Source organism: Mytilus trossulus, chromosome 2 (genome assembly GCF_036588685.1).
Source record: "Mytilus trossulus isolate FHL-02 chromosome 2, PNRI_Mtr1.1.1.hap1, whole genome shotgun sequence".
Taxonomy (NCBI): Eukaryota; Metazoa; Mollusca; class Bivalvia; order Mytilida; family Mytilidae; genus Mytilus; species Mytilus trossulus.
In genome coordinates, this window is record NC_086374.1 from 54,466,722 (window position 1) to 54,489,837 (window position 23,116).

The 23,116-nt window shown below is 31.8% G+C and overlaps 1 protein-coding gene across 2 annotated transcripts; it reads right to left on the bottom strand.

Moving 5' to 3' along the window:
- Positions 1 to 4,947: 4,947 nt before the first annotated feature.
- Positions 4,948 to 21,420, bottom strand: LOC134705242 (neuroligin-2-like). 2 transcript variants are annotated; one of them, XM_063564003.1, is made up of 11 exons: positions 21,193 to 21,420; positions 20,104 to 20,262; positions 19,568 to 19,712; positions 16,896 to 17,081; positions 15,543 to 15,751; positions 13,639 to 13,771; positions 12,510 to 12,605; positions 12,033 to 12,091; positions 7,049 to 7,184; positions 6,717 to 6,852; positions 4,948 to 5,643 (listed from the first exon to the last, which is right to left on the bottom strand). In XM_063564003.1, exons 1-11 carry the CDS (start codon positions 21,370 to 21,372, stop codon positions 5,463 to 5,465), a joined length of 1,620 nt encoding a protein of 539 aa, XP_063420073.1. In that variant the 5' UTR covers positions 21,373 to 21,420; the 3' UTR covers positions 4,948 to 5,462. The 2 variants fall into 2 exon arrangements, with proteins under 2 accessions (XP_063420073.1, XP_063420074.1); XM_063564004.1 differs by lacking the exon at positions 7,049 to 7,184 and having other exon boundaries at positions 5,521 to 5,643.
- Between the last annotated feature and the right edge of the window lie 1,696 nt (positions 21,421 to 23,116).

Sequence of the window (23,116 nt, forward strand, 5' to 3'; positions counted from 1 at the left end):
TGTATTTCAAATATTTAAGCCCTTCTAAATTCTAATGCTTAACGTTCCCAAAGTGCAGACAGATTTTTTATTATAAAATTTTATGATTAATTTTTTTTTGTAGCTGTTTGAATCTTAAAGCCCGCGTCACACTGTCCCGATTTTTACGCCGATGGCAACACGATTATGGAAATTTTCAAAATCGGGACTGATCGTATCCAGATCGGGCTATTCGTAGTGCCATCTTTAACCATCGTAAACCATCGGCCACTTTTAATAGCCTTCGGGAACAACTTCGGGAAGGGTTTTAAATTGTTTAACATGTTGAAAAATCCTCAAATGTGCGTCCGATGTTGCGGGTTCGTATTGAGTTCGTATCACCATCCTCACCATCGTAATGTCACCGGGAATGCATCTTTGAACATCGTATTGCATTCGTGTCGCCATCGTTTCCGTCGGGCAGTTTTGACATTACGATGTCTACACAAATGAACCACGAAGCTACCCGAATGTCTTACGATGGCAACACGACTTCGTGAAGACCTCGCAATCCCGTCGTGTTGCCATCGAATAAAAGTACGAAGGCGACAAGATGAAACTAGGACGGCAATAAATCCAGCTAAATGTAAGTTAATTTTCGCGCTAAAATACATTTAAAGTGCCATACGCGATATGAACTGGTCAGTCTAATACGACAGTTAAGAAAGACGTTCACAAAACATGGAGCTCATATCATATGATTCTATGAGAACATGAAAGGCGACAGCGTTGTTTCTATTAATTCAAATGGAACAAGAAGAGCACCTATTACAGGCTCAGGATTTACTTTTACAAGTAAAATATATCAATTTTTTTACAATTTTTCATATCAAGTAACATAATGAAAATCTTAAACGCGCCTCGTACACCAACACTGCAGGTACACTTATATAGGGAAACCAACTTCTTCTTCATTATTCTGTTTTTATGTATCGTCTGAGTTGTTGTCACACGATTGTTTACTCCATAACCATTTTGTTTTCTATATGTCATATTTTGCCGCATTTGTTGCTTTCCCCACATCCTTCCATGTGTCTATATTATTATGATATTCTCCTGGATAGAGCTCTTTTTGAATAAAAGGGATCAACGAACCCATAATCTTACCTTTAAGATAGATTAGTAAACATGGGCATAATTATGGGTGATTATTCAGACCAGTGCACACATTTTACAGTTCAAACAAGGCACTGTCGAGCGTGGCATCCCCTCGTATGTAACATATTGGGGACAAATATGGACACTATATTTGTATATGACACATGCAGAAAATGGTAAATTGAATATGCATATTTGATACATAAACTATTTTTTTAGAAATCAACCAAAACATTCAGTAACTGGAAATACCGTTAATATTGTCTTTAGAACCAGCAGGTAAAAAAATGAACAACCAATTTCCTGTGTATTATGCTATTATGAGAAAAAACAAGCCCATCTGCATGACCTTGACCTTTGGTCTTGAACGTAAAAATGTCAGGTCATATCAAGGAGGAACAATATACCAAGTGTGGTAAAAATCTTTTGAAGCATATAATTTAAATATATCGTAAGCTATACACGACGTCTGTCCAAAATCGGGACAGTGTGACGCGGGCATTAAGATATGCAAAGATAAATATGAAACAAGATTGTAAATGATTAAAAGCGTCTCCAAACGTAATGACAAAATGTCACAGTGACAAATTTTACCTTGCCAGCTTAAAAGAGGGACGACAGATACAAGAAGGAGAGTCACACTCATTGATAGAAAACGAACTGACAACGCCATGGCCATATGATTAACGTAAAGTAAATAACATGTAGTTATTAGGTTACTGCGGTTGCAATGAAACGTTAAACTGACCGTGTACTCTCCACATGTTGAGGTTGCATCATATTCACCTTATCCTTGTAATCATTTGAGAATAACTTGAATCGTTCAGGATGTTGGTTTTTTTTTTATCACAAACGAACACAACAATTCATGAATTCCATGCGTCAGAAGCGTTTTCTGATTAAACTTTATCAGGATCGCTCAAAGCAAAATATTTAAACTAGTTTTGTCATATCTTACTGTTTGACTTACCGGTTACTTGGATAATCGTTCGACCGAATAACCAGTTAACCGATAATAACTTGACGTTTTAAGGTCTTATCTATTGTATCCTACAAATGTACGTTTTTATAAAACGATGAATTGAAGTTTTTCCTTCGGCATTATAAGGCTGGTCTGTTTTATTCATTTTGTTAAAAGTATGACAAAGCCTTGCCTTATGGAGGTTGTACATTCAGATTTAGGTCTACGCAATATAAGATCAAAATAGAATAACGGAAGTAAATCGTAAAACTTAATCGGATTGCTGTTTGAAAAAACATGTATTCTTATTAAAAACAAATTGTTCAGAGAACAATTGAAGGTTTTTCCGCATCAATTTTCAACGTTATTGAAAATAAGCTAGTTCCTGTTAACTCAGAGTTAAAATTGGCAGCCTATCATAAGTTTCTTCATACTGATGCGATCAATAAATGTTTTCTATTTACTTTTGAGTGACAGAAGGAAGACTTTTAACTACTTCTGGTGAAGTAAATATCACGTCCGGTCTCATATGACAGTTTCTTTCCCGCTGATTCCAAAAGTATATGGTTTCTATATACTTTTGCCTATATACAAGGAGATAATTGGCCACTTCCGGTTTATTGAAAATCACTTCTAGTCTTAAGTGATAAGTTAATGTATCTAAAATACTAAATTTATGGATTCCTAGTGCTTTTTCATTAAAAAAAGGCTCCTTCCGGTTCCCTGAAGGTCACTTCCGGTTGTCATTATAACAGGTCATATGGCTTTATAATGAACAATTTGAAGTATTAATCAATTAACCTCGTAATTAGACATTTTAAGGAAATTGACTCCTACAAGATGCCATTACATTGTTTAAAAAAAATTGAAGAAATGCAAAACAAGGAAAAGTCAAAATTTAGAACTTGACCTTGAACTTTGACCTTGATCTCATTTTCTTAGTCAGGACCTATGGCCTCGAATAAAAGAATTCCAGGTTTATACGGTTAACGCTTGATGAGTTAAAAAAACATACAGACAAATTTATTTGGTAAAGGTAGATAACTCCTATAAAATTTCATCGAATCAAAATTAGCCAAATATTCCTGAGGATGTAACGGACAATAAAGAAAAAGAATTTTGCCGTTATTTTTTTTCGATGAAGGAGATGCACACATTTGATATTAAAACTGTGAATAGGGAGATAACTCTTACAAAGATATATTGTTCGTCTTAACAGGGTAAAATTTAAAAGCGCATAAACTGTACGATACAATATAAAAAATATCTAAGCGACATATTACAAAATAAAAATTAAAAAAATAGGTGGGAAAATGAAAGATTTTTTTTTTTAATTATATTAATAATAAAGGTCTTTCCACATCAATTTTCGAAGTTATTGAAAAGAAGCTAGCTCCAGTGTACTCAAAAATTAAACTGACATCTAAGCATTAGTTACTTCATACTATTTCGACAAATTAGTTGTTTCAAAATACACTTTTGAGCTTTAAGGGAGACAATGTGCTACTTCCGTTGACGTAAATGTACCTTCCCGTCTCATCGGATAATTTCTTTCGCACTGATTCCAGAAATATATAATTTCTATATAAATTTGCATGTAGAACAGGAGATAATTGGCCACTTCCCGTTTATCGAGATTCAGTTGTGGTCACTAATAAGAAATTTATGTATCTACATTACATAAAATACGAATTCTGAGAACTGTTCCATGAAAAAGTACAACTATAGCTACTTTCGGTTTTCTCAAGATCACTTCCGGTTGTCAATTTTCAAGATTATTTGTCACCTAACCTTTTGTAAAAGGTCATATGGCTTTATAATGAACCAAGTTGAAGTAATAATCAATTAACTTAAAATAAGACATTACAGGGGCACTAACTCCTATAAAATACCAAAAGATTGTATCAGACCAAAGGTAACAAATCTTCATTACAATAAAACCATCATTTGCACCTGTTCTTTATACATATATTTAAAAGTCTTGGAGGAAAATGAACTCTTCATAGATACCAGGACTAAATTTAGTATATACGCCAGACGCACATTTCACAATTAATGGAATGTCACAATTAAGAACTTGACCTTGACCTTTGACCTGGAGGAAAAATTTACTTCAATTTGAGCATATCCGTCATCATCTGAAACAGATATTTAATAACCGTCAACAAACTCGTGATTGCGTCTGTAAAATTAACGATGGGATGATGTCAACTCACTACTTAAAACTCTTTGTGTAAAAGCGTCCTTGTGAGCAGCAACCCCAATCTAGGAAATCGTGATAGGAAATACCAGCCCTTGAATATCGTATCAACTAGGCAATAAACACTCTGTATGTAGGCGCTACTGGAATGTTGCTACATAGAAATGGAAAGTTCACAATTAAGAAGCTGAATTTATCTCCTTTTTGTTAAGTTTTGTTTTCAAATGACCGTCATTGTCAATTTCTAGATGTGGTACACTTCACTGTAAAGTTTGATTGGATAGATGCGATCATCATAGTCACCTATAAGAATTGAACATCTGTGTTTAAGCTCTCTTATCTAGTCATTTTTCGGTGCTGAATTTATACATTTTTTTTGTATAGTGGTTTGTTCTCATTGCCGACGTTTAATTTATGTAATTTTTCATAGCAAGACAAAAGGTAAGATCACAAAAATACTGAAAATTTAAAACGGTAAGTCCCTAATCAAATGACAAAACGTATCTAATGAATGGACAACAACTTTGATATTCAAATGATTAAAATGGTATATTGAACCTGGTTTTATCTCTTGATAACGACACTTATGTTGATTTTGATGATACTTTTTACTTAAGATATGAAAATACACACAATCAAAAATTTAATCATAAAAATTAACTGATAATACATTCAAAAACACTGAACACAAAACGATTCGACATGTCGAAATGTTAAATAATTAATTAGAAATTCAATATTATTGTATACAAAGCAATAATAGAAAAACAAATATAACGGATCAACCAACTTGCCCATCTTGAGACAAAAACATAAAGAATAAGACTGAAGTAAACATGTTTGTGAGCAATCAACTTTTAAAAAAGGACAGTAGTATAACAGCACATCATAAAAACAAACTGATAAAATACGCAGGAAATGGCCTGATTTATCAGATTGACACCAAGAACGAATAACATTAAGCATTAAGGGAGACAAAACCTATAAAAGAATACATGCAGTTACTGAAAGCAAGAGCACAGTCAATTACAACTACAAAGCACAAAATGTTCTCCCGGACTTAATTATTAAAGTATTAAAAAGTCTACAATTGTCGAAAGTGTACATTTGAATTTCAATAAGATGACTCATTTTATTTTCCCTATGTCGTTTTTAATGACTTCACATACACATTATAATCTACATTTAACTGCTGATGTCGCAAGTGAAATTTGAAGGGAACAAATAGTTGTACCAAAATGATAATCTTGGTTGTTTAAAGTTGAATTCGTTTGTTAAAACGACATGGTCATTGGCATAATCCAGTTTGTTGTAAGATTTTCTTTCCGGATTGTAGATATTCAACCCACTATATGATCCCCAATGCCTAAAATTGATAAAAACAATCAATGCAGATAAAACATGGCAAACGCATTTTACTTATATGAACGTGGTTTTACTATTCAACTTATTTGGGGTCAGTCAAATAAGATAGCTGTTTTATTTGGTTCTATCTTGATTTTTCTTTTACTTAAAATACAAATAAAAAACTTGATGATTTCCAACTACCCAACTGTCAACTTCTTATTTCAATATATGTCCATAGTAAGGCGTTCACATCTAAATCAGTACGTTACGTGCGTTTACATATATCGATTATTACGTGACGCGCGTTTATGTATACATTACATAAACTCAAAACAGCTTTTTAAATGAGTTTACAGTCACGATCACAAACTGGTTGACTTGTACGATGTGTCTATGTATTAACTGACATGGACATGTTGTGTGTTTTATATATTAAGATACCGGTATATTCGTTAGATCTGTAGATGTTGTGCTTCTCTCGATTAAGACATGTTGACTAAGTGTGGATTCGCATAGCGGTTAATGCATCGATAGAAAGACACAATTAACCAGTCGACACAACCGTTCACCATTCTTATGGAGTTTTCGCGAATTCCTCAGATTTGGCTTCCCGAACTTTGCTATGGATCTTGTTAATCGATTTATTCAATTTGAGCATGGGTAAACTATTATTGTCCCTGTATTTTTATCACCGTCTTGTCTTTACAAGTTGTTGATTTGAAATATGGTTAAATCTTACTTCACACATATTCCATCATTCCATTCTTTTCTAATCGGGTCCTTCGTGCTTTCAACTTTGTACTTGCTTTTGCCTATTTACCATTGTTATATTTTCTGGAGTCTCATACACGTAACCATGGTTACGGTTGCCCTGTGTTTTTGGGGATTGTACGTGTATGTTTAATGTAAATTGTATCGGCATTAAGCTAAGAATCGATAATCTTATAAATTAAAGAGCTTTTGAATCACATTAATGGAAGTAATAGAAAATTCCAAACTGTGTATTTGTTAACGTTTTGATATGGAAGGAACACCTCCAAAAGGGGTATGTACTGTAATATTGCATACCGGCTTGAAATTAAACATACGTACCCTTCTTTGACGAAATCGCTGATGATTCTCATTGTCGATTTTGACACATCTGCATCTCGTGGCGTGTATGAAAAGTTTGGGTGTCCGATTGTTGGTAAGCCAAATACGTAAAACAAGTCCCAACCATGCTGTACCCCTAGATAAATAAAAAATATAGTGACCAATATCAATGTGTGTAAGAACTCATGGTTACTTGTTAATTGGAAAAAACAGCCATACACCTGTGTTTTGACCGGTTGAAAATTGAAAAGAGTCTACCAAAAAGTTTCAGTTTAAATGACTATCAATATAAGGTTTGAATTCCCGTTGACTAGACTATACGTTTCAATTACCTATCCAATCCGGTCCGCTTTTATTCTGTGAAATATACTCAAAACTGAGTGTATAAACGTTCTTCTTTTGAACAATCATATCTGCAAGTTTCATCATAGGCGCAAACATAACCACATCTGAATACATCACCATAGACTGAAACAAATGACAATTCCATTTTTGTTTATTTTGTTTATTTATTGATTGATGGCTCGATACTTAATACATATTGATGTGGTTTATTCAAGAACCATGTTTTATACCTCACTCAGTTCAAGTTCTAAACTAAAATTGAGAATGGGGATTGTGTCAAAGAGACAACAACCCGACCATAGAACAGACAACAGCAGAAGGTCACCAACAGGTTTTCAATGCAGCGAGAAATTGTCGCACCCGGAGGCGTCCGTCAGCTGGACCCTTCACAAATATATATATATATACTAGTTCAGTGATAATGAAAGCCATCCTAAACTCCAAATTGTACACCAGAATCTAAAATTAAAAAGAAAACAAGACTAACAAAGGCAAGAGGCTCCTGACTTGGAAGAGGCGCAAAAATGCGGTGGGGTTAAACATTTTTATGAGATCTCAACCCTCCCCCTATACCTATAGCCAATATAGGTATCTTTGATAATTATCTAAACCAAGGTTATCAGCTGTTGCAAAAACTTTGAATCATTCAACTGCTACTGAATTAAGAGCTTATTTCCTAATGATAGGTAAAAATGACAAAACTATTGGTACATTGTGTAATAATTTCAATCATTATGAAACAAGCAAATATGTCAACAAAGAAAAAAAAGGCATATAGACAAATCACATAAGCAAAAACGAAAACGAAAAACGAGAATACAAATATTTACCAAAGCAAAATAACACAATTATGGTATGTATAAGTACCCAGTCACGTCAAATGGATTTGGCTAAAAATTAACTAAATAGTAAAAGTTAAAATTTAAAAAGACAAAAGCAAGTCAAAAGTAAAATCACAAAAATACTGAACTTAGAGAGGAAAATCAATTCGCAAAGTCCATAATCACATGGCAAATTCAAATAAGAAAACGCATCAAAAACGAATGGACAAGAAATGTCCTATTCCTGACTTGGTACAGACATTTTCAAATGTCGAAATGGTAAATTAAACCTGGTTTTAAAGCGCTAACCCCCTCACTTTGATGACAGTCTCATTAAATTCCGTTATACTTACATTGATGCGTTAAATAAACAGACACAATCAATAAAATAGTCAAAATATGGGTACATCAGTCATCATCGTATATATAACAATTTAACAGAACACAAAAACATCTACATGTATCTCCATACACATTCGTTGATTTGTGTGTCTGACGTCAGAAAATTGTATACATCACATAGATTTGTCGTTCAATGTGCATGCAAACAATTTTAAAATTTACATAGGCAATGTTAGCATACAGGGTTAAACAATCAAAAGTATGTAAGAATAAATTTCAGAAATCGACCGAGATTTAAACTAGTCCAAAAGATATGTATAGAATTTATAAGAATCCACAAATAGATAATTCCACTACGCGATTGAATGATTTTGACGTTTGTGGTTCAACGTACATTATAATTCAAAATAGAAATATATCATAATGACATAAAATAGAACAAAATCATACTGACGGTATCTTTTACAGTACAGAGTCACGTTATAAGAACCAGAGAAATACAAGAAGTCGCATATACAAAACAAACCACAAAAAAATGAAAGACAATACAAACACACTAACGAGATGTTTAAGTACCGAGCCACGTCAAACGGATATCACATAAAATCATTCAACAGAAAAGTAATATTAATAATAGAACAAAGACAAAGGAAAGAACTATCAAATACGTTGTTAAGATTACAAACAAGATCAGTACGCAGAATATAAAGGCAACAGTAGTATACCGCTGTTCAAAATTCATAAATTGATAGAGAAAAAAACCAATCCGGATTCAAACTAAGTGAGGGAAACGTATCAAAAATATAAGAACTACGACACAACATGGACACAACACTGAAATGTAATACACACAGAAACGAACTACAATGTAACAATGGCCATTTTACTGACTTGGTACAGGGCATTTTACGGAAAAATGTTAGGGAAGAATACTTTCACATGGTATTAAGTAGATAAACAACGTCAGTAGCTAGAATCTATATTTGCTGTGTAACAGTTTTGTTTTAGTTCATTTTTTGTAATTAAATAAAGCCGTTAATTTCTCGTTTGAATTGTTTAACATTTGTCATTTCAGGGCCTTGTTTAGCTGACTTTGTTTTATGGGATTTGCTTTGCTGATTATTGAAGGTTGTACGGTGACCTATAGTTGTTAATTTCTGTGTAATTTGGTTTGTTGTGAAAGGTGCCTCATTGGCAATCATACCACATCTTCTTTATAGTCAATACTATTATGACGTTGCGAGCGATATTGGTACTACTTTGCGTTTCATGACGTTCATCAAAATAGGGCGATTTTGATGATTTTAAAGAAAGTTTCAGGCGTTCAAGTGTTGATGAGGTCAATTTACTATAGTGAATTTTGTAACAGATTCCTCTTTGTCAGAAAAAATGCATAGTTTTACAAATAAAACTCAAAGAAGTCGTATAGATATTATGTTTAATAAATATTCATTTACAGGAGTTGTCAGTCTTGTCAAGCCATAACTGATAATTTACCTTTCGGTAGCAGTTCACATTAATGAATCCGATACATTAATTTACAAATTTACACGGATTTTTTTTTTAGTATAAATTAGATTTTGAATTCATATTCTCCTATTCGTTTTGCATATTTTACATTTGTACATACTCCTGTTGTTGCATTTATTCCCGTTCTGTTTCCTTTTCCTTTCTATATTTTATAATTTCCCAATGCTTTCTTTGTTGCAAAATATCTTGGAAGTTAAACATTCGGGGTCCATTTCTCATTTCCATATTTTTGTGGCACTATGTTAATCATTTGTGTGCTATGATAGTCAGCTTTGGTTTTTCTCTATTTCATTTTATTTACAAAAAATATACATGTTACTTTTGACGATTTGAAACTTGAAAAAAGACAATGTTTCTTATGTAAAACAAATATGCTATAACAAAAAACCTAAGATCACGATATTGTTTTTATGTCATTCTCATTTGGTAACATTTTAAACTATTCCTTTCTCATACTTTGATTGTATTGTGACTTATACATGTATTTTTATTTTCATTCGAATTAAACTAGAAACAAATAATAACGACATAAAATTAAAAACCAGAATATTACATCTATTACGTTTTGCGAACGTTAGAAAAAACGGCTATTTTTTTGGAAACGATATAAAAACCTTGTTGCCTAACGAAAAAATATCAAACACTTTATTGTTTAAAAAGGAAAACAGAAAAACCTTTACCGCAAAGTTTTATTTTCTCTAAAGCACATTTGATAGACAGCTGGTTATAACCTCATTTTTTAAAGAAAATAAAGCGTTTTTTCGTTGGGACAAAATGGCTATACTTATTGAAGTCATTGCAATAGAAACTATAAGCATGGTTTCCGGCAAAAAATTTCATGAAGAAGGAAAAAAGTAAAAATACTTTCAAAATATAATTAATATTTTCCCTATCAGCTTTTACAATTTCACAGTATAAATGCGCAAGCCCAATTATACTTACTTGCATTTGCTTGGACATTTTTCAGACCGTTTTCAAAAATAACAATTTCCGGATTACGGTTTCAGGGATATTGATTTTGCTTTAACACGAGAATAACTATTACAATAGCAATATTTTTGGTTAAGTTTTATGATGATCGGAGAAAAAATAAAGTGGGGAAAAAATGGAACTATGATCTTTTGCACACAAAATGAAACGTTGGACATTACATTATTGCATGAAAAAAGGATGATTAAGTGTTATTACTCCTGGTATTTTAAATTTCGTTTCCTTTATTTCAAGTCTAATGTAATGAATTCCATCAGAAATCACTATATTTTAATTTTTAGCAAAATGGAATTGGTACCAACATCGTGCGTAACGTCTTTGTATTATTTGTGAATTTTATTATTCATCAACGAGGTCTTGGTATCTTCCGATGAACTGATAAGATTGTCGTAATAATTTGTTATACTGTATGTACAATGCAATTTGGTGGCGTCTTTGTAAGACATATTGGTTTGTTTGCAAAACTACCCTTTCCATTACAAAATGCCTGCTCAAAGAAATTTTCGAATCGTAGATGCAAATTTCTATTTTAAAGTCATGAAAAAAGCTCTCTTAGTAAAGAACCGCACTTATTCCAAAATGAAATACACCAAAAACCAAATCAGGAAACATTTCTGGCCTGTTTGTTAGACAACATAATTGTTGATTTTGTTTTGCACTTTGTAGATCAATTCTTAAACAAACATTATTCCAATAGATACTTATACTACACCTTATTTGTTAACAAATAATCTATTCACAAGTGCATGCATCATTGTCATCTTGAAATAACATATCTGAATTGATACGTGACTGTTTAAACTTTGAGTAAAAAATGAAGTTGAGGTAAAAACTGATACAATTTGGAAAAAAATACAAATAGTTCACTTCATTATGAAAATTGTTTACTATGTTTCACTATGAAAACACTTGTTATGAATTTCACTTGGATGCAGTTACATTTTGTATTTATGGGTATGGAGTTTTAGAAAAGTTATGAGCTACTGGTTTCTCATATAAGAATCTGTAGGTTTTATTTAGTATGGAAACAAGAAGATGTTACAAAATTGCCAATGAGACAATGAGACACCTTAAAAAAAATAACAAAAGACAATCTGGACAAGGCTGGGAATTTAAACTTACCTTTAACAAAAAATATACCAATAATGGTTCTTAGAGTACTCGCAGTTAATGACAGCTAGTTCAAAGCCTATGAAAACTAATAAAAAAAATCATATACCTAAGACTAAAGGGTCCAGTTTGCAAAAGGAATAAATTTGTTTGATAACGTATCAATTATTTTACTCACTTCAGGATATCTTGATAGATCTAGGGTTTTCCATTTCTTCAACTCTTCTTTAATGGCGTCTATGAAATAAGATATTATAACACAATTTTTTTTTTATGTCTTTCTAATTTGATTTGATTATTAGTGATGTAATCTTGCTGAAAAATAAGCTTTACATCTTAGTTTAAGTTTTCATTTGGGTACAAAGCGATTAAAAAAAATCACAAACCGTCTTCCAGGGTTTTCTAAGGAATTAACATGCTGTTATTAGTCATCAAACTATTATTAAATGAATGAATAGACATCTTACTTCAACGAAAATTTGAAGTTAGTCTATATTGATAGTTTCCTTAATTTTATTCTTCTTAAGATAGCCCTAGTATAAAAATAACCCCTTCTAAAAAAATAATTCAATCGTCTAGGAGAGAATATAGAGTCTTGAAACAGCGTAAACTGTCTGCGAAAAACACGGACAACATACATAGATTAGATAAATACCTTTGAATTCAGGTCTTTCTGGAAATAAAGATGCTAGCCCTTCGATTATTGCAGTTTTGTTAAATAATGAATGCCTTTCACCCATTTCTTCTAATTCTACAAATATGTTTGTATTCATGATTATTTCTAGATGTAATGAGTAGATGTTGTAAAAAACACCTTGTGGTTTTGTTATTAGACAGTTTTTATGAAATGTTTTTCTTCAATTATTATTTGACTTTACATGGATCAATGCATTGTTTGCTACATAAAAATGGCTTTTGTTGTGAATGAAAATTGCGTTTGGTGTGTACTTAAACACGAAAACACAGCTATAGATAGCTATTGTTATTCTTAAGTACAACTTGGTAATTATAAATGAATATACATGATAAACAATATATTACAATTTTAATTATATGCTGTCAATAAACGTGTATATTCATACAAACCAGCCTTTAGAGGCTTAAGATGGACTATCATTTATGTACAAACATTATATTTTAAAATCATATAAATCCTTACTATATCTGAGGTAAAACAAAATTGTGTTAATATCAATATATATATATCTTTCTATCACTTAGCTTAGCTGTATTTGGCAAATTTTTCATAATTTATTTGGCTTTTTAACTTTTTTGGATTCGAGCGTCACTGATGAGTCTTATGTAGACGATACGCGCGTCTGGCGTATTTACTAAATTTAGTCCTGGTATCTATGATGAGTTTATTTACTTTGGCTGCTGAAAAAAATAATAAAATCCACTGACTTCTGAAAATAAACTGTTACACTTTGTTATATTTTAAAACCTTTTAACCAGGCCAGTAGTCAGCACCTCTATCGTGACATCGTGACATGAATTATCATTGAAATGGTCATAATTATAAAATAACTGTTATCAAAACTTAGAGTGTTTTAAATACTGAGGCCTTTTTACCTTATGGATAGATTACCTTAGCTATATTTGACAAAACTGCTTGGAATTGTCGGTTCTATAGTCTTCAAATTTGTACTTTATTTGACATTTTTGTTTTGATTCGAGTCTCTTTTGTAGACGAAATGCGCGTCTGGTGCAGATACAAAATGTCCTAGCAACTCTGATGAGTTTACTTACAAGTATTTTTTATTTAAATTTAATGGTTAATATACCTGACATATCTAATGGCCACGATTCATCTCGTGTCATCATGATTAACACTGAATCAGCATGAAAATTTCCACAGGTAAACAAATATTCCGGACTGTCTGTTAAAAAATCACCGTCAACAACTATCCAATTATTCTGTTGAAAAGGGTAAGAATTAGAATCAGAGACGTTAAAACAACTTTTACATATCTTGATAGTTTAGTGGTTTTTTTAAGTCAAATTCGCTAGGTCAAATTAGAGGAAAGGGGGACGGGGTAGAACCGAGCCGCGTCAAATCGATATGACCAAAAATAGACAAATACGTTATATTCTTGTTATTTTTATAAGGCTTTTAGACATTGTATAAAATAATAATAGGTCAATAGTAAATAATTATTTTAGAATATGGTAACTATTTGAAAACCATGGCTCTGTTATTTCTGAATATTTGGGAAGCTATTCACTCTCTTCAGAAACGACGGCAATATTTTTGTTATCGGTTTCAATCTCCGACATACTTCAATTTTTATATAAACAAATACATAGGTATCAGCACAGGTATACATATTACAACCTAAATAAAGGTATTCACTAGTAAGTACAGTTATAAAACCTCCTTGAATGAGACTTAATTAAAAATCTTATTACAACGGTTATTGACAGAATTTAAAGATTAAATAAATATTTTAGAGACAGGCCATCAGGTTAAACCACATTTGTAAGTGAAGGACGGATATTATATACACCTCTTTCTCGTTGAAAACTGTATTTAAATAAAAATTTAAATAAAAAAAAAGTCAAACAACAACTAAACAATGCATTATTGTGACTAGAACAGAGAGTTGTGTAATCGGCCTCTAACCAAATCACATCTTTTATTTACAAAAATAACAAAGCAACATTAAATACATCAAAAGCCTAAAATGAATTCAGGTCCTCAAAAAGGGATTAATGATTTGAACAAGTTATCCGTTTTTTTAATTTTATAGTTGATATATATCGATGATGATTAATATTTTGTAAAATGTATAGTTAAATATTCCTTGATCAATGGAAATATAGATTTAATCTCTAGGTCAACATTTTTAGGGGGAAAATAAACAAATAGGTTTTTTTTAAAATTATTTTTGAATTAATTTATGCCTGCACAAATTCCTTATATTCGTCCCAGTAATGAAAAGGATAGAAACGTATTTTGGAGAAATGTATGCCAGGCACAAATTTCTTAAACAGTTAAAGCGTCAGAGATTGAAGATGTATGGAGGTATACATATAGTATAAATTAATTCAAACAAATTGTTCAAATGCAAACACGTAGTCGATATCAATTATTGTTATCCATGGCACCAATAGTAAATCGGAAGGTACTGAAATTATTGGAAATTGAAAATTGAAAAACCAAAAATAGTTGAAATTCCACTGCCGCATTCACAGTTGATTTTAAGGTGGTACCCAACACTTTCACTAAAATTAATTTGGCTCGTTTAATTTTCATAAAATTTTGACTAAGTACTTACTTTGACCCTTTAACAAAAATATAAAATTTTTGAAAATTTTGAACCAACCATTTTATCAGAAAAATTACACTGGTTATATAGCAGTTTGACAAACACTAATTTTGATCATTGAGAAGCTTAATATTCCCTTAACAACATAACGTCATTAAAACGTTTAGCTGATTTTACAGAGTTATCTCCCTGTAGTGTTAGGTACCACCTTAAGTGAATTTAGTTCCTTTGTCAATTGGATGCTGGTGGATAGCAATTGCAATGACAATCATTCATCATCTTTTTATATTTATATCGACAACGTCAGGTACCGTTTTGTCACATACTAGTAGCTCCCGGAAACACCAACATAATCACAAATCATCTTAAATATCACACTATTTTAACTCAATGAACAATATCTCTAGTCAACCTTTTACCACAGGCCTATTTGTTGAAAGATATTCATGTACAGCACCTCCTTCTATCAATTTATTAATAGCATCCTGTTCTTCATCACGGTAAACATAACTCGTTCCAGGTATGCAGTCTTCTGGGATTGCTGACACTCGAGTTGTCCTCACACAAGGAGATAACGCCAAAATTGAAAATGGTGAGCAACTGTGAATAATTGCATTTCTGAATAAACCTGTTAGAACGGATAAAAGCATTGATATTTGTAAAATGTGATTCACCTTATCATTGGACTGATAATGAATTATAATTGATCATACAATACTATAAGATCAGCCATATGTATTTGTAAAAGTCTGTAAGATGTTATTAAAATTTTTCACTAAATTTATTAGGATTTGATTGTTAGAAGGTTGCTGCTCACAACGGAACTAATTAACAAAGAGCTAAAAGTGGTAACATTAATATCATCCCGTCGAAAATGTTATGGACGTAGACTTGTTGACCGTTATGGAATATGTTCCAATTGTATTTACCACAATTCCGTACTATTTTTAGAGAGCATTAAGATGACCATCGAGAAAACTTTCTAAAAAACCTAATTCAGAGAAACAAACAATTATAATAGTAAAAAATTAGCAAAACTCAAGCACTTGAATACTATAGATGTTTCATCTGTTTATCTTTTATAGAAATATTATTATTCTGTGTATGCACATAAAGAGTAAAAGTGGGACATAGATATGATTACTTTTGGTGGATTAAACCTGTTTTTAAAGCTAGCTAGATATATCACTTGTATTACAGTCGAATAAAATTCCGTTATATTGACAATGATGTGTGATCAAAACAAACAGACATACTAGGAAAAAATCTCAAAAATATGTGCACAGCAGTCAACATGTTGTTACGATCAAAATAATGAACTAGAATGATATGAAACTAATGTCAAACAATGAAATTTGGAATCATGGATGTTGGCAAAAGACAAAATAAAAACTGTAGTCAAATTTAATTGCAATAATTTTAAAATTGTTATACGATGATGACTATTTTATTTATCGTGTCTGTTTATTCAACGGATCAATGTAAATATAACGGAATTTGATGAGGCTGTCATCAAAGTAAGAGGTTTAGCGCTATAGCACCAGGTTTAATCCACCATTTTCTACATTTGAAAATGCCTGTACCAAGTCAGGAATATGACAGTTCTTGTCTAGTCGTTTTTTATGCGTTTTGTTATTTGATTTTGCCATGTGATTATGGCTTTCCGAATTTTTAAGTTCAGTATTTTTGTGATTTTACTTTTTGAATGCATTCTTAGGTATACAATAAAATATATTTTTTTGTAGATAAAATCAGTATATTTTTAATGAAACCTTCAGTTAAGTTTGAGAGTAAGTGAAGAGCCGCATCTATTGCTCCAGCACTATGGCCATGTATGGTAACCTTTGATGGATCGCCATTGAAATACTCGATATTTCTGTTTACCCATTTCATAGCCAAAACTTGGTCCATTAGACCGTTGTTACCCTTTATTCCAATACTTGGATCTGCATAAAACCCTGTAATAAATTAGCTATTATAATTATTGTTAGTATTTTAATGACACTATATCTTTTATCAGACTTGACAAATAAAGAGCAAATGTTCTTCCTAAAAGATATACTGAGGGGATTTCAACATGTAGCAAAAGTTCATTTAAAACATAAAAACTTCCTTTTTTGCCGGATGACTATTGTTGGTCTTTAAGAAATACTTTTCTGTTTAATCTTTCTACCAATAACACCATTACAAATTTAAAAGGTGTAAAACGCTCATCAATTTAAATAAGTGTCAATAATGTCCTTATCCAAAAATATTCTAGTTTTTCTAAAAATGACCGTGGATACTAATTTATTTTTATTACTGTAAAACTTATGTTTCATTTCAGTTTTCTTAATTAGCTAGTGAATCTCATTTTAATCAAATTGAATAGAAATAAGGATATGCAGTTTTAAAAACTTTTTTACTCGAAAAATTAAAAAATCACTTCTTTTGAAAAAATTAATCATCTCATACAGATGAAAAAATCATCAGCATATAAAGTGAAATATAAACCAAGACAAACCTTCAATAAAAAATTAAATTCGGAAAGTCACTTATTAAAAAACAATTCCAAAAGCTCAAAATTTTAAAGAGTTTAACTGTCAAATTCCTGACGAACAACAGTCATTTGTTACCTAGAAAATTGTGATAGAAACCTGATTTTAAACTTATTGTAAGAACTATGAAACTAAAAGGCCTAAATTTATACATTTTGTCCTCATAAGAGAAATTTCCTCCAACTCGTCACATTTAAATTCTTATAAAAAAAATTAAATAATTAGAAGTCGCATGATTACCAATGAGACATCTATCCACTAGAGTTCAAATGATTAGAAAATGAAGGTCACCTTCAACAATTAAAAAAAGTATACTGTACAGTCAGCTATAAAAGGCGCCAACATTAAAAATTTGAAATAATTCAAACGAGAAAACGTATAATTCGGAGTTTAGTATGACGTCCATTATCACTGTACTTGTATACATATTTTTAGGGACCAGCTGAAGGACACCTAAGAGGCGGGAATTCTCGCTACATTGAAGACCCATTGGTTGACTTCGGCTGTTGTCTGCTCTATGTTCGCGTTGTTGTCGCTTTGAAACATTCCCCACTTCATTTCTCAATTCTAATTTAGCCTAATTTGTACTATAAAATTAATGTAAAATATATATGACGGTTAGTAAACAGTAATAGCTACTGAATTTCATTCACAATAAGGATGTGTTGATTTTAATAGATATAAGAAGATGTGGTGTGAATGCCAATGATACATCTCTACATCAAAGTCACAATTTGTAAAAGTAAAACATTATACATGGGAATGGCTCACACAGATCAGATCAGCAATGCGGGGTCAACGAATAAATTTTTAAAACAAAAAAAAAACAACAACCGATTATGAATAAATAAAGGCAACAGTAGTATACCGCTGTTCAAAACTCATAAATCCATGGACAAAAAAACAAAATCGGGGTAACAAACTAAAACCGAGGAAACGCATTAAATATAAGAGGAGAACAACGACATAACACCGAAACGTAACACACACAGAAACGGACCAAGCATCAGACAAAACACCACGAGAATAACAAATATAACATGAAAACCAAATACATGAATTTGGGATAGACAAGTACCGTGCCACGTATTATCTCAATATCTCAAAAATAAGAGAAAACACAAACGACTCAAAGTTAAAATGCAACACACACATAAACGAACAATAATATAACAATGGCCATCTTCCAGACTTGGTACAGGACACTTTAAAAGGGGAATAAAAGTGGTGGGTTGAACCTGGTTTTGTGGCATGACAAACCTCGCACTTTAATGGCAAAGTTAAATATAACATTGAGATGAAAACATAATATTACAGGACAACAATACAAATAAATAGGAGAACATATTAGACAAAGAAAAACATGATTAATAGATAACAAAAAGCATCAGGTTTAAAATTCAATACGCCAAAAACGCGCCTAATCCACACAAAACTCAACAGTGACGCCGAGATATAAAAGATCGAAGGTGAAATAAGTACAAAGTTGTACAGCACTGAAGATCAAAAGTTGAAAAGGTTTCGCCAAATACAGCATTGTTTTTATGCCCGGGATAAGAACATTCTTATTATATAGAACAATTCATGCTATTGCAAACAGTAAATTTTATCAAATGTATATGAAAGAGTTAACATAAAGAAACTGAAGTATTAACTTATGCCATTTTGCATCTCATTCAGTATCATTTTGAAGTTCATGCAATTCCGTTGTTTTTGTTTATTGTATTGATTATTTTCTTAATCAATATACACGATTTGAATATTGGTAATTTTTATTTGGCCCTGTTGTTTCAAAGGAGTAGATTTTTGGAAAAGTTAACGGACGACGACGACGAAGGGCCAGTTGAGCTTAAAAAAGACTGCAAAATAACGGTTTGGTTTAGATGAAAATAGTAACTAATTCCTACCAAGATCGTTTAGTCTATAATTAAAGGTTATAACAATTATCTCTCCATGTGCCGCAAGTATATCTCCATCAAACATGGCTCCCATTCCAACTGCGTTTCCACCTCCATGAATAAAAAACAGAACTGGCAGTGCCACTTTATCAACCTGTGAATATGACAAGTCGAAAACGTTCGAACTTAAAGTTTATGAATATTTCAATCGAAAACTGTATATGTAAATACATACAATGTTGACTCGTATATATTTAAAGGTAAAACAAAACTGTTATAAACTTGATTTCGTTGTCTTGCCAAAAGATTACATACAAGCCTATGAAAAATATTTACTTCATTGAAATCTCAGATTCAAGCTTCATCTTTACTCATAAAATGATAGTGATAAACAGTTATAATAAGAAACGAAGGTTTTGTCAGAAGTTTTTGCAAATATGCGTCTTTCATGTTATTTATAATCGAATAATCAACATGTTGAGTACAAAACTGTCAAAAATTATGTTGCATTTAAAACTTATAACAAAAAATATAGTATAACATACCTTTGGTACATAAATGTTCATATAAAGGCAGTCTTCATCAAAATTCATAAACCCTGGCTTATGAAAATCTATATATTTGATATACGGCTGCGGACATGCTGGTGGGAGTTCAGTAGTTTCTAAAACTAAAGGCTCCCATATCATTGGGTCCTGTGGCCTCTGCAACAAAGTTTGTTATAGTGTTTAGTGTTTTTTTTTCTCGAACTGATTTACTTTTTCATTTTCAGACTAAACAAATGTTCGCGAATTTTTGGCACTTTCAGTCAAAAGAAGTATGACTATTTCATTATACTGATTTGAAATGTTTTCATATAATTGTTTATAATAGGAAAGACGGGCAAAAGATACTAGATGGATTTTCAAATTATAAATCGAAAATAAACTGATAACGTCATAGCTAAAGACAAACGGACAAACAATAGTACCAATAGGGTGGAAGGGGTGGTGGTTTTGTTAGGATGAAATTTAAAAAAAATAGACAGGCCAGGAGTTTTGATTCCATGAAAGAAGGAAGGTTAGCCTAATAAAAAAAAAGACAGGACCAAAAAGCGTGAAAAGTATATAGACAGGACAGAGATTGCAACTTAAAAATGAATGTAGGACAACAATTTTCATCCTACCCCCCTAAACGTCAAATGGTAGCTCCCTTATTTATAATAGTGAGATGCTTTCAGAATTCAAGAAATAAATTTTCGAACCTTTTACCTTTATCCCTTTAACTTTGACATTAAAAACGCAAACAAACTAAAACTATTCTTTTTGAACAAACGGGTTAACAATCTTGTATACTGAAGTTTTCTTTATATAATACAATTACCGACAGCCGAGTTTGACAATCTTCTTTATTTGACGGCGGATTGTAAACATGTTTATTTCATCTTTTCTAGTAATGCCAGGTAATATTTGACTACGTTACATGGTTTTGATCACTTAAAAAAAGTAAGCTTTTGCGTTTGTTGTATATGTCATGCTTACAACAAAAATCTTGGAAGATTATAAATAGAATATAGTCTACATGTATATTACAGCTTTTTCGAGTACATTAGCTAATATCGGTTTAATATACAAAGATATAAACATACGTCATACCTTAAAGCGTAAATGACCTATAGGTGGAGATGCATATGGAATACCAAGATATTCTTCAACTTGTCTTTCTGGAACACGTGTAGATATTTTTCCACGGACATTCCCGAAAACCGTCTCCCTGACTAATAAACACTGACCCGTACAGAAAGCGGCCGTCAAAAGAAGAAGTCCTGAAGACATTTTTATTTGATGTGCTTAGATTCTGGTCACTGTTTTATAGACTATGCACTTATAATTATTAAGGTATTTTTCCATTGCAATTTTATATTATCTAATACGAAATAATACTTGTTATTATAGGGGGGATGTAATAGTTATATTAAACATTACATGGAATCGTTTTATTATCATAAACGTTTTTAAATCTGCTTAATAGTACATGCCATTTTACAAAAGGCACATTAGTGATATTAAAACTTGTTAGATAACACTTGATATATGAAGACTTTAAGTTCATAGCTATTGTCTATATGATTAAAGAATTAATGAGGATGTTTGAAAAAAAAATCAATGTATATCGTGTTCAAAATTTGTAATACGTTTATGGCTTGTTAGGAAATGTGTGAGAATTATTCTATTTTGATTTACAATGACCGAAATAATATCCACGGCGAAGTGTATAAATTGCGAATCAGCTTGAAATCAGATCTTATTTTTGACATTCTCTTTTTCAAATATTTTCAACTGGTTAATTGTTCAAAGTTTATCATTTTGTCTGTGTCTACTTTTTACTTTTGTACTTCGAATGTTCCTCCCTTTAAACTATTAATAAAACTGATTATAACAGGTCACAAAACTTGATTTTCTATTATTTCGGGACTGATAATAATTAATTCTCTTTTCACTGCCAGTTAATTTTCTTAAACGTTTGAGAGATTATGCACTTGACAAAGGAGGCACCAATACATTTTCTGCAATATACAGACTAGTCAGTATTATTTGTGATGTAGCTCTTTTCCGTCTTTTCAAACCAGTAAGATCTAAACCTTTACATGAAGAAAAGAGGAGATTCCTTCCTATTGATTTTGCCAATAGAGGAATCGATGCAATCAATATCTGCAACGTTCTACATCACAAGGAGGTAACATCTAAAATTCCTATTTATTTTCAAAATCAGTCTGTTCCTATTGTATCCTACAGTTACACCAAAACAATTGCACCTAAAATATTTAACTATAAACAGGCATTGCAGGACCTTGACTTAGAACAATACCTTAAAATCCCTCCGACAATATAAAATATAATTCAACATGAAAATCTCCGAAAGGTGATTTCTCATGATCCTAAGTTTAGAGAACCCCAACACATCAATTGGAACCATAACTTCAAAATAATTATGGATTCTATTGAGGACTACGCCAGAGCATGGGCGAAGCGATAAGAAGTTGAACTGGACACTTTGTCAGAATGGGTTAAAACTATCAGGTCTCTGATAAAACGTCGCATTCACAAGTTGAAAAACTGTGTGAACGATCGACCAAAGTCCGTTTTCAGAGACAAAGAGGTCATGAAATGTCTATCAACTCTTCATGATAAGTATGTTGTTGTTCCTGCGGACAAAGCTTCAAATGATATTGTCCTTGTATGTAAATCGTATTACTACGAATGTCTCGTAAAAGAATTGGGTATAACGGAGCACTCAGGTAATCCCACATACAAAGACATATCATTTGACAAGGATGAGATTTTAGCAAATCATAAGTCCTTCATGGCTTCAATAAACATTACATTGAACACCAAATCGGAGGACTTACCTTGTTTGTATTGGATACCAAAGCTTCATAAAATTCCGTACAAACAACGGTATATTGCTGGCTCATATTCATGTTCCACTAAAGAATTGTCTATTAGATTGACTAAAATTCTGTCCGCAGTGAAAGAGGGTCTTCAGAAATACTGTGAAACTGTTTACTCGCGTAGTGGT

What these genes read in the sequence shown, in the direction of transcription:
- LOC134705242 (XM_063564003.1), bottom strand. Translation starts at nt 21,372, where the DNA reads ATGTCTTCAGGACTTCTTCTTTTGACGGCCGCTTTCTGTACGGGTCAG. An exon ending in TGAACATTTATGTACCAAAG is followed by an intron (nt 19,713 to 20,103) that starts GTATGTTATACT and finishes TCATATTCACAG; the next exon opens with GTTGATAAAGTGGCACTGCC. An exon ending in GTGGCCATTAGATATGTCAG is followed by an intron (nt 12,606 to 13,638) that starts GTATATTAACCA and finishes ACATATTTGTAG; the next exon opens with AATTAGAAGAAATGGGTGAA.